The sequence below is a fragment of the Pezoporus wallicus genome, unplaced genomic scaffold (assembly GCF_028554395.1).
Source record: "Pezoporus wallicus isolate ANWC-B61680 ecotype Strahan unplaced genomic scaffold, APGP_CSIRO_Pwel_v1 scaffold_6446, whole genome shotgun sequence".
Lineage (NCBI taxonomy): Eukaryota > Metazoa > Chordata > Aves > Psittaciformes > Psittacidae > Pezoporus > Pezoporus wallicus.
Genome location: NW_026636264.1, coordinates 3,736,886 through 3,749,938, shown reverse-complemented (window position 1 = coordinate 3,749,938; position 13,053 = coordinate 3,736,886). Strand labels below are relative to the sequence as shown.

General features: G+C 40.0%; 1 protein-coding gene across 2 annotated transcripts in view; it reads right to left on the bottom strand.

Moving 5' to 3' along the window:
* The window catches only part of RDX (radixin), a 47,837-nt gene that overhangs the window by 2,186 nt on the left and 32,598 nt on the right, over positions 1–13,053 (bottom strand). For both annotated transcript variants that reach the window (XM_057399704.1, XM_057399705.1), the window contains 3 exons: positions 12,540–12,632; positions 9,178–9,420; positions 8,080–8,240 (listed from right to left, as the gene is read on the bottom strand). In XM_057399704.1, the coding sequence (XP_057255687.1) occupies positions 8,080–8,240; positions 9,178–9,420; positions 12,540–12,632 (497 nt within the window). The remainder of the gene's footprint in view (positions 1–8,079; positions 8,241–9,177; positions 9,421–12,539; positions 12,633–13,053) is intronic.

The following is a 13,053-nucleotide window of genomic DNA, read 5'->3' as shown; positions in this document are numbered from 1 at the left end:
ATTCAACATCAAAGTTTACATAAAAATCAGTAGCAACTCCTGTATTTCACTTTAATACAGCCATTACAAGACATGATGCCACAATACTGTATTAGAAATCTCCATTTTAACCATGCTGTATGTATGTTTTATATGTATATATATATGTATAAATTACAAGCTTAGTTAAAGGCAAAACAAATTATTCTACCATTCCCTCAGAAAATAGTTTAATCCATTAAGGCACAGACTTTTGCAAAGCCAGCTGCAGTGTCACAGGCGAAGCACAGTTGTACAAAATCACTAGGGAAGAAAAAGGCATTTTTACTCTTCAGTTGAAAGAATAAGCCACAATAGAAGTAATTAAAGGAAATATGACTAAAGAAAGAAATACAGGTTAGCCTCTTCTCCAGTGCTCTCTAAAGAATCCAGCAAATGTCAATGAATGAGTAAATAAAAAGCCCGATGGATCTTACCAAAGTACTTTGCTGCCATAAACTTAGTTTGAGAAAAAGTCTGCCTTGGCATAGGAAGCTGCCTGCCTCTTGTTTTCACCCTGTACTGTAAGTTGTCAGCTAATGCAACCTATTTCTTTCACTAAGTCTTAAGGCTTAAACTAAATGTTTTTAAACTAATAATTATGCAAAATCTTCCTCCCCTGTCTTAATTTGCATTCTCATACCGAAAAAAAAGTTAAATTACATAAAAGCTCCCAATGATCTAAGCTGAAATCTATTCTTCAGATGAAAGAGATAAGGAATATATTTTGAATATAAGGAAGAAGTTCTTTACTGTAAGGGTGGTGAGGCACTGCAATAGGTTGCTCAGGGAAGTTGTGAATGCTCCATCCCTAGCAGTGTTCAAGGCCAGGCTGGACAGAGCCTTGGGTGACACGGTTTACTGTTAGGTGTCTCTGCCCATGGCAGGGAGGTTGGAACTAGATGATCTTAAGGTCCTTTCCAACCCTAACTATTCTATGATTCTATGAAATTAATGGCATGACACTAGCAAAGACCAAAAAAAACCCCAAAACAACAAAACAAACAAAACCCCAATCAAAACCCCCAAAACAAACAACCCCAGTAGCAGTAAAGCAAGGTGAGAAGTAAGAACCAGTTCAAAGATTGAGAGAAACACAAAAGAAAAGGGCCGCCTAAAGCATACAGAAGCCACCACTAGAAAGAAGGTTCTCCAGAATTTATTTCCTGGCTCTGTATTAAAAGGAATGGAGACAGCTATGAGATCTTTTCCCCCACACTGACTACTGCTGCTTAAAGTCAGGATGGGCTAAAGAGCCGCTTGGTATCCAGCTTTGCAAAGATATCCGTGCTTATGCTATAAAGGAGTACAGCTTTACCAGCATGACCTGCAGACAAGGTTCAAAGCCTTTTTCCATTTTATTATTCTGTCATCCAAGACAAGTGTTGTGCAGAAAAGCAAAGGCAGAGCACCAAGCAATTGTGCCCAGCTGCTCTGCTGTTTGAGTGTGCATAACCACCCTATTCCAGTGATTCCTCTTGCCTTGTCCAGAGGGACAGAGAAGCTGCACAATGAAAGCAGAGAATTTCTCTCCATGTGCTGCATGACTAGGTCTAGGTTCAAAGTTGAACCTCGTGTGTATAAACACGGAGATTCAGATCTTTCCTGGTTTTCTGCATGCATTAACATCCCTTTTTTTCTGACATTTTCCATTCTCCATACTACTACTAGCACTTGTTAACTAGCCAATACAGTTACTTCTTCTGTAAGGTGCCATATACTAAGCATGCTTAATAAGAGAAAATGTAGAAAAAATTAATCCACAGATTATTCCAAGAAGTAGTAGTATTAGTTCTAAATTTAAAGATGGAGTCAGCTGGCTTCGTTGAAAACACCACTGTAATATTCTAAATGCACAAGAAGAAAGAGGAAGAGCTGTGTTTTCAAATGGCACAGAGAAGTACAGCAGCTGGCACTGAGCAGCAAGATGCACGTGCAAAACATTGTTCGCAAGAGATCGAATAATTCAAAATGAGAATTCAACTGAAGAAAAGCTATGAAGGACAGGAAACACAGCAGAAGTGCTGATTAATGATACAAAGATTTATTATTTTCAGAAATTTTTCTGATGTGTGATCAAGCTTGCTGTCCCGAATCCCTAAATGCTAAATCTGCTCAAACATAAATGAATCTGTTCCCAGCAATAAAGCCAGCAGTGACAGGATCTCTGTATTCTGTGTATTCCAGATGTTACTTTCACATTCTCAACTTACTTTGTTGAAGATCAAAGTGTGCTTGACGGAAAAGTTTTCAGCCTCAGCCTTGATGTAAATGAATCTGTTTCTGGCAATACAACTGCAATTACCATATTCATAGAGATTATTAATTAATCAGATGTGCTGCTTAAATAAAAGGAAAGTGTGACTATTTCAACTCATGAGTGTAATGTATTTCAAGAAAACATTTGACACTGTAGGCAACCCTTTACTGGAAGCTCAGTTTAGTAGAATATAATTGAAGTTATAGATCACAAAGTTAAATACTGTATCATGTTCAGTGAGGAAATCAAGGGTGAATAAGAACCATGAAAACTAGGGCCACAGGGAGCTGTAGAATTGATATGAGATCCCACACAGCTCAACATATGTGGTCACAGAGCCTGTCATCCAATTACTGTTTCACATGGATACATATGTGCTTTGCGTTGCTGGAACAAGCAGTGGGGCAGCTAGGACTGTGCAAGTACATCACTCTTGTCAGTGCAGAAACCATCTAAGGCAAAATTATCAGACTGCAGAGGACGTCTTCTGGTGAGATTTAGCAAGTAATAATACAGAGGCCAGTCTGAGTACACATGATCTTCAGAACTTCAAGACCTTTCAGTGCTGTGCAGCAGGCTTTCTAAAAGCCTTCACAGCTAAATATTCAGATAAGAACAACTCCTCTCCTGTAAATAAGGTAGTTTAAAAGCAAACAAAAACCAAATAAATAAAGCAATGTAATTGTCCTACCTCTGAGCTTGATCTCTTTTCACCTGATCCACTTATCCAGGAAACATTAACTCTTACACACACATGCATTAGGAATATTTGCACCAACCAGGCCGACTCCTTTGATGTGCATTTCCATCTCCCCTCGTTTCTTCTGCTGCCTAAAGCCTACTGCTGTGAACAGAAACACTCTGACATGTTATTTATGAAAGCCAACATAAACATCTAATGGAATCCCAGCAATTCAAAATGCTCCACTGCCCTTTGCTAACTTTGCCTTTCCCTTAACTATGAACTACGTGGTACAATCACTGTCTTCCTGAATATTTAGAATATTGCAGGCACTACTGCAAATATTGTGGTCTCTTCTTGTGAAGAAATGATGGTTTAGGATTGGAGTTTTGGGGGGAGGCTTTCTGGGCTTTGGTGAGTCCACTTCATTCACATTAAATGAAATATATACATTTGATATGTCAGCAATCTTTTTGCATGGAAGGGAGAAAAAGCAAACCAACTCAAAGTTTAACTCCACTCCAAAGCAACCGTTTATCAGCTCGCAGTCTGCAGATAGTAAAGTGAACACAAGTGGCAGCACTTCATCAATCAAAACAAAGCCAGGTTAACTGCCTTAAGCCTGTAGATCTGGGCTCACTCAGTGAAGTGCAAAGTGCAAGTCCCTCCAACAAATTGGCTGATGAATTTGCTGAAAAAATTATTGGCCACACATAGTTAATTTATGGATGCTGCGCTAGCACACTGTAAACAGAGTCCTTAACTCAAGTGAAAGAATGGACCAGTTAAGGATTCTAGCTCACCACGTTCATGTTTTTCCTTACAGCCCTCTACCATTACTCTTCACCTTTATGTCACCCCTTCCAGCCCTGAGCTGCCCTTTGCTGCTGACTGGGTCCCCAGACTGGGAAAAGGACCAGTTGTGTAAAACTCACATGCTTGCAGAGCAGCCCTCTGGGAAGGAAAGGTGCTGCACTGGCAGGATCCGGAACAGAGCAGAGGGACATGCTACCTGGCCAGAAACTTCTCCTAGCCACCACAGCTGAGTAGCCAGCATGGCATCTCAGCCTGGCTGCAGGCACACTCCATCTCTAAGTGCAAACAGAATATGCTCTGAGAGGGGTCAAAGACCTCTCCATCATTTGTATGCTGATCAGTTGACACTTACTCCATTTTCCTGAAAATCGTATCACCCAGCTAAGATACATTAAGTTATGTATAGTACCTATGACAGTGGTGAGGCACTGGAACAGGCTGCCCAAGGAAGTTGTGAATGCCCTATGTCTGGCAGTGTTCAAGGCCAGGCTGGACTTTGAGCAACCCCTGGTCTAGTGACTGGTGACCCAGCCCATGGCAGGGGAGTCAGAACTTGATCTTAAGGTCCTTTTCCAACACAAACAAGACCGTGATTCCATGAAAATCAAAAGGTTTGAACTAATAATTTTAATCTTTGTGAAAAATAAACAAAACCAACAAAAAAACCCACAAAACCCCCAAAAATAGAGAAAAAAAAAGAAAAAAAAAACACCAAAAAACCAACCAACCAACCCAAGAAACAAAAAACCAAACCAAAAACAAAACAAACCAAAACAAAACCCAAAACATACTTGAGGTACTTTCTCCTCAGAGGTTTAAAATTTTTCATCAAAATAAATCTCATTTTTCCTCAGAGGTGCTGAAGCAGGTAACTTAATAGCCCTACAGAATGTGTCCTACGATAGAGGCAAAAGCACAATAATGCTTTCCAAACTGGGTTTAAAAAGGCAGACGTATACAAGAGACATACTCCAATAGTAAAACTAACAATAAATGCAGGTTTTGATGTGCAGACGGAGCTACTTCAAGAAGACAGGATATCTTCCTTTACATCGTGGCATTCTGGGTAACTGTACTAGTCTTGGCCTGTAAATAGTGGCACTACTCGCATACTTTTCTCTCCACCTCAAGAACATATTTTAAAAAATTAAATAAAATAATCTTTCAAAGCACTTACCTCCCCTTTCAAGCATAGTCTGAAGTTACATACCTAAGCAGAGCACTCTTAACAAGTGAGAAACTTCAAATCTAATGCCTCAGCAGGAGGGGCTCCAAGAAGAGGGAGGCAGAAGGCTAGAAACATGCATGGTTAAAGTATCGAGTATGTGTTTTAATTCATCATAGCGACTCTGCCATATGGGATAACAAAAAGGGTCACGTACTTGGTACTGAGTGCAAGGCTAAACAAATATGAGGTAGAATGGAATGTCATGTGAGAGGAGGTCCAATTTATGTGAGAGCTTCTTAGCAGATTAATTTGTATACTTATTTATATGGGACTGTTCCTGCCTTCTCCAAGTGTATTAAACAGGTGAAAAAGCCCATAAAATTGCCATTATCTGAGACATATGGCTATGCATTTATTTGACAGCACTGTCCACTATAACTTGCAGTATCAAAGAAAAACACAACCCACATATTGAGGTTTCTCAATGCTTAACGAAATTGATCTGTAAAACTAAATTTCATTTAACCTGGGGCTAAGCAATATGTAGGCAGTGATTGAAAGTTCTTATGTTACCCACAGAGCTCTAGGATGGCAAAATTACCCTCTCTTCGCAAGAGACCCAATTTGCTCTGATGATTCACATCCTGTTTTGAACTGACAATCACCAGTGCTTCCTCCCAACTGTAGAGGGTAATTTCTTAAGCAGAGTACCATTCTCTAGGGATACAATTTGAAATTTACTTATTTTAAATTTCATTTCGACCAGAGTGTGAAACAAAAGATGATCAAGATTTGTAAACTGCTCTGGAAAGAGGCTGTTTCAGTGCATTTAATAAAGCTGTCAGAAATAAAGGGCATCAAATAACAACAATGGACCTCAGAGAAATTAACTGTATCTCTTTATTGTTAACCAATGAATGTTATCCAAAATAGTAGAATTGTAGCTTAATTGTACAACACAAAAACATGATGCTAAAGGAAAAAACATGGAAAATTACTTCACCAAGTATCATTAAATGTATTCTTAGTGTTTCCACACCAGTAAGTGTTCCCAACTGCTGGTCACAGCAGCTATTATCACTTTGTTCATTGTGAAAATCTGTATTACAAATGGTTGTTCCTGGTTGTTTAGAAAAAAAATAAAAATCCACACAGCTTTATAAATGGATCTAATCCATTCAGCCCTACTCTATATACTGTAGATTTTATGAACAATAAACTTTACTGGTATTTTTTTCCCCAACACTGAAACTGATGTTATCAGTGTTAGTGCACAATTTCCAGGGAAAAATGAAAACTCACTGGAAGCACAGTACTCCACCTCCTATGGCAGACTGTTCCAATACTCCAGAAATTTGCTTAAGCTTCAGTGTATAAAGCCTGTGAAACAAAAACTGTTCTTACAGTGCACTGCAAGTAGAAACGCCAGCTTCCACCTAGCAGCATTTTGAAGCATGTGCACACCATCTGCACATCAGTCTTCAAGGTCAACCAGGTATGTTTAGCCCCACAAACCAAAAATATATTAATGTATCTTTATTTTATTTTCATGATGTCACCCCACATAGCCAACCTTTAACTCCACAAAATTAAAAAAAACAACTTCAGTTGGACTGTTCATAGAAATTTAAACCTACTGTGCATGGAAAAAAATGTTTAATAAAATGGCAAATTTTAATAGATAAGTGTAAATTTATGAGTGCATAACACCAAACGAAAAGAGCTGAACCATCCTCAGAGAAAGCAGGGTTCTTCTGTTGTAGATATCTACTAGGGTAGTATAACAAAAGGAATAACTGCAGTTCACATCAGAAGTAACTTTACAGCTAAAGTTCAATTTCCAAGCAAATTTCTCAAATAAAGGTCTCCTTTTCAAGAGGGAAAGGACTTAATAGCAATGACTTGGCGTCAGATATGACAATTACAATACTAGCTTCACTGAAAACTGAAGCTACAACCACTTTTACTCAAATTCTGGGAACTTTCATTTTGTATTTGGAAACCAAAACCAGATCTGACACGCACATTCTACACCCCTCCCAGGAGATAGGTATACCAGTGACAGGTTACAGCTGTGAAACATGCAAAATGCTTTCACACTGAAACTCAACAAAAGGCAGTTTGACAGTATTTAGCACTATGAATGCATCTTAAAGTAAAACAAAATCCTAGGAGTAAGGGCTCTTAGTGTTCTATGGTATCACTGTGCAGTCACAGTCGACTTAAAGAGTATTTTTCATGGTGTTTGAAGGACCAGTCATCATGTACATAGTAGTGAGGTAGGATACTGTCCCCTCCCTGGGACTGATGTTTTCATATGCTCCCTTGCCAGAAAGGTCCAGGTCTCCCTACTGCAAATAAAATAATTACAAGCAAATTGCACACGAAGCTTTGTTTTTGTTTTCTTTTCTTTTGCTGCATTAGAACATTACGCACATCTGAAAAATCTCCTAGGAAAAGCAATACTTACTCAAGCCTATCAGCAGCCCCGTGCTGCCCACAGGTAGTGTTCCATTTAAAAATATTTCCTGGAACTACCACCTGCCATCCAGACCTTTGTGAACAGGTAGGCAAAGAAAACCATCAATGATGACAGGACATGAAACACCAAAGAATTTCACTTGGGAGTGGGGAAAACCAAAAAAAAAAAAAAGAGTACAAACAAAAAACCTCCCTAAAAATCAGCAATATCAAACTCTCAGTGGTGTAGCTACATTGAAAAATGTAACTTCAAACTTCACATGGAAAGTTGCCTGGATAGTACCTATCCAGTTTAGGTCCAGCTCCATTCTTGTTTCTCTTTCTTAATGTTTAAGCAATATATACAGTCATTATATACTTCACATCAGTTTCCAAAGAAAAAAATATGAAACAATGAATCTGAAAACATGACAGGGAAAAAAAACCACCACCCTGGTATCATTCTCCACACCCTCCCCACCAAAAACCTAGGGATGACAGACTGCCTTATTGTTGAATAGCTTCCCCTAAATTTGTCTTCTAGCCACTCTAGTCAAACTGGTATTAAGTGCTTTGGCAAAGTCGGGTGCAATCCATCAAATCTGCAAAGGCCTGCTTTTTTCTGTTGGTGGTTCAGCTTTACGAGGAACATATATGCAAAATAACAACTCTCACATTGCTTCAAACTCATCAATACGCTGCTTTGTATTGCCTTGTCGGATTTGTCGAAGAGTCTTGTACTTATCACGGCCTGCTTTAACATTCTCAGCATGAAGGACATCATTTTGTGTTTTCTTGGTTTCATCTCTGGCTTGAGCCAACTCAGAACTTAGAGCCTGTTGAATAAAATATTCGCATTTAAGTGCTCTGGCTAATTTTTCAATGTTTCTGGAATTTCTGGTAACACCTATTCTGCAACTTGAATAAGGATCTCTTGAATGCCAACCTATGAAATGCTTGTGCTGCTCAGAAACTCACACTGCCTATCAGAAAGACTGCAGAGAAAAAGAAGAAAGCGTAGGTTCTTTCCTTACACTAGAAAAAGTGGGCCTCCTACCATAATATCCAAACAGAAAGGTACCAGCAGGTTAAAGCAGAATTACCTTATTTTTCGATTTCTGCTTGACTAAAGACAGCTCTTGTTTATCAACCTGATTGTGCTCAGAGACTGGCCAAGCAGAAAGGATGTTACATACACATGCTACTAGGATATTGCTGTGAGAAAAAGAAGTAGCTTCCATTTATTCTCTTCCCAAACAGATATTACATAACCAGGCAAAGGGATACCACTAACATAGATTATTATCCTTTGAGGGATAAGATTAGTCTAGGATAAAATGCTCCATTTCAGGGAAATAAGATTAATCCAAAATAGGCATAAGTCAGTTTCTGCATTTACACCATTTAACTGCAAACAAATGCAAATACTTTTAAGCAAGAATTTGTTCATAGCACTTAATGAATTTCAGTACTGAGAAAGGAAAGCATTACGTTTTAGCATTCAGTGTCCTGGACATTATGTAATTATTAGAAACATTTACCGGACAATGTGACAAAATCCTATCACTTTTAACCTATAAAGCACAACTTAAGTCATGTTCTGTTTCACTTCCAGAACAGTAGGAGTGATATTGGTTGGTAAACTAATAATAAACCTAGTAATGTATAGAAAGGCTGTTTCCTTGGCACACTGTCATTTCAGTGAGATTTTGACAAATAAAAATGAAAAGCCAAAGCCTGAATTATCTTGATACAACTATGAATCTTCATTACCTGGAGCTGTTTCTTAACACGTTCATTTTTCTGTGTTTCTGTTACCCGTTCTTCTTCACTTCTGTGATTCATGACACCATCAGAAGACAGTTCTGCACTGGCTTCAGCATTGTTCTCATCATGTTCATCATGTTCATTCTCTGTTGGAGGGATAACTGGTGGGGGAGGAGGTGGAGGAGGAGCAGACATCACAGATTTCAGTTCTTCTTTGGTCTTTTCCAAGTCCTCTTGGGCTGCAAAAGCCTAAGTATAATAAACAGTACTTAGCATCTTTTAAAATGACTTATGAAGAGTCAGAAAAATAAAAACTATCTGAGAGGTCTTCACATCTCACACATGGAAACGGTCCTTTATAAGTAACACAGCTAGTGTATGCACTGAAAACTGCCAAATATGAATAGAGGGTAAAAAAACAAATGACTTAAAACCAGCTGTACTGGAAATAGCTGTACCCAGCTATTTCCAGCAGTAGAGTGAGAGAATATGGCAGCCATATTGACTGTTTTCCAACTTTCCTGGCCACCTGAAAATCAAGGCTCAGGGACTTCCCAAATCAAAGGTGATGTCTTCGAATTTTATATTCAACCAGCATTTCTGAGAATTTGTCCAGTCATTCAATCACTTTTTGACCCTATGCACACAATTACTGTTCATATCCCGTAGCTAATTAGAGATTTTGTCCAGAAATACTAAGAGGAGGAGGAGTCATGCTCGGTTAAGGAGAACCCTGCATATTTAGAAATCAACTATGGGGATTGTGGAAGCCCTATCAAATACCTCTCGGTAAAGATCAGAGGGGTTGACTCCAAGGGGCATCTTACAGTAAGCATCTGCTACCAACTCCCAAACCGAGATGATAAGGCAAACGAAGCAATATTTGGATTTCTTAAGCAAGCTTCAGGTCAACAAAACCTGATTCTTATGGGTGACTTCAACTACCCAGTCATTTGTTGGAAATACAACACAGCAGCTCAACATGTCATCCATCAAATTCCTGGAATGCATAGAGGACTGCTTTCTCATAAAAATGTCAGATGTGCCAACCAGGAAGGATGCACTGCTGGACTTGCTACTCAGAAAACAAGAAAACCTGCTTAGTAGAATCTTGGTCAGTGACAGCCTTGTCTGCACTCAGTGCAGTGATCACAACAGTGTGGAGTTTGGGATCTGCCCAAGCACGCTGAAGGTTAGCACAAAGACAAAGGTTTTACATTTTAGAAGAGCAAAATTCAGCTTGCTCAGAGCTCAGCTGGCAGGGATTCTGTGGGAAGCTTCCAGGGACGATAAAGCACCTAGTGGGTGCTGGGAGATTTTCAAGAACGCTCTCTTGGAAGCACAAAAACAGTTTATCCCCTTCAAAGGTAAGGGAAGCAGGAAGAGCAAGTATCCCTTTGGCTTAATCAAGAGCATCTGAGTCTGCTCAAAACCAAGAGAAGTGTACCAGAGATGGATGAACACCCACTGAAAACTACAAGGGCATTGCCAGGGTATACAGAGATGCAGTTAGAAAAGCAAAGCTCAGCTCTAACTGATATTGGTCAGAAATGTCACAGAATCATAGAATAGTTAGGGTTGGAAAGGACCTTAAGATCATCTAGTTCCAACCCCCCAGCCACGGGCAGGGACACCTCACACTAAACCATGACACCCAAGGCTTTGTCCAACCTGGCCTTGAACACTGCCAGGGATGGAGCATTCACAACCTCCCTGGGCAACCCATTCCAGTGCCTCACCACCCTAACAGGAAAGAATTTCTTCCTTATATGCAATCATGTCTTGAAAGGGTTCTTCAGGTACATAAACAAGTAGAAACAGAAGGAAAACACTGTCCCACTGTTACACAGAAGGGAATCAGTCAACAACACTGAAAAGGCAAAGACTTTCAACATTTTCTTCACCTTTGTCTTTACAAGCACTGTGGAGCCCCAGGCCTTGGGAACAAAAATCCACATTGAGGTGAACATAGACACACCGTAAGTGAAGGAAGGGTTGGTATATGAACTAACAGAGGAGCTTGACTCCTACAAAATCCACCTGAAGGTGTTAAGAGAATAGCTAATGTTATTGTGAGGCTGTTCTCCATCATCTTTGAGAAATCATGGAGATCAGTGGACATCCCGCAAGACTCCAAGGTGGCAAATGTCACCCACATCTACAAGAAGGATTTCAAAGGAGGATCAAGGAAATCATAGGCCAAATAGTCTTACTTCAGTTCCCAGGAAAGTTATGGAACGAATCCTCCTGGGGGCTATCACAAGTCCAATGTAGCACATGACTGGGAAAGGCCAGCATGATTCACAGAGGGCAAACTGCGCTTGACAAAACAAATCACCTTTTACGACAAAGTAACTTCCTCAGTTGATGTGGAGCAAGCACTGGACACTGTCGACCTGAATTTATCCAAGGCTTTTGTTGCAGTTTCCCACAGCCTGCTCCTAGAGAAAGCAGCACGCTACAGTCTGGGCAAGTGTCTGTGCAGTGGGTGCAGAACTGGATGATTGGCTGCACCGAGAGAGTGGTGGTGAACAGCAATTTTTCAAACTGGCAACCCATCACCAGTGGGGTCCCCCAGGGATCAATACTGGGCCCAACACTTTAATATCTTCATAAATAGGCTGGAAGATGGGATCCAGAGTACCCTCACATGGTTTGCCAACGATGCCTAACTGAATGGGGAATTCGACAGTTTGGACAGGAGAGCTACCCTCAGGAAGACCTGGATAGGCTGGAAGAGTAGGCTAACAAGAACCATAGGAAGTTCAACAAGAACAAGCATAAGGTCCTCTTCATGGGAAAATACAATCCAAGAAGGCAGCACATGCTGGGATCTGCCCACCTGGGAGAAGCTCTGTAGAGAGGTACTCGGGTGTCCTGGTGGGCAGCAAGCTCAGTATGAGTGAACAGTGTGCTGCTGTAGCAAAGAAAGCCAAAGGGATGCTGGGTTATAACAAGGGCATCACCAGCACAGGTAAGTCCCTTCCAACCTGGTATTCTATGATTCTGTGATTCTACTGCTCAGCTGCATTTGATGTGCCTTTGTTTTTTCACCACCAGACACAATGTTAAACACCTCCCTCCTGATGTTTTCTGATCCAACATGAAGGTTTCATCACCATATGTAAGGAAGCCGTTTCAAACCTTTGGCCATGTCTCTAGGATGAGAATTCCCCCCTGAATTAAGAAATAAGTTAAAGGAAGTATAGGCTGGCTTCAGTTTACTGGAGAACAAAAACCTGTAAGAAAGGCTTTTCTAAAGCCTAACAGAAAGAGAGATTCAATCCCATGGACTTCCAGTGGGATTTCAGCATTCATCTCCTTTAGTTTCTTTGATGTTCTGACTTCACACAGCAGGAGCTCATTACTTTGTGCTGCCATTCTGAGGCTTCCTCTTCTTTCTTTTTCTTGGCCTCCTCTAGAAGTGCAATCTTGGCAGTGAATTCAGCAAGTTCTGCTGCCTGAAAAAAACAAAACATGAAGTAGAAGTTTTAACTTGGTATCATTATGGTTCTGCAGTGGAAGAAAACAGAACCCTTGTTCTGATCCAACTTGAAAAGAGTTAGTTCCCATCCATCGCTCCTCTGCTAAAAATAGAAATTTAAGCATACATGACATAGGAAATGAATCTGTATTCTCACCTGATGGAAGTAAGTCAGAAAAAAATCACTTATCTTCTGCATTTCCAAAGCTTGCTGGGAAAAGAGCATGTTGTAGTTACAAATTAGCATTTGGGGCTGTTTCAGTTTAATACAACTTTAATGGTTCCATCAATAAGATTATGATTCTGGATCATAATCTCAGTACTATTAAGCTAAATCTCGCCTTCAGAATTGCGTTCTAAATTTACAGAAGATCAAAAGCAGTTTTATAGTTGAGAAA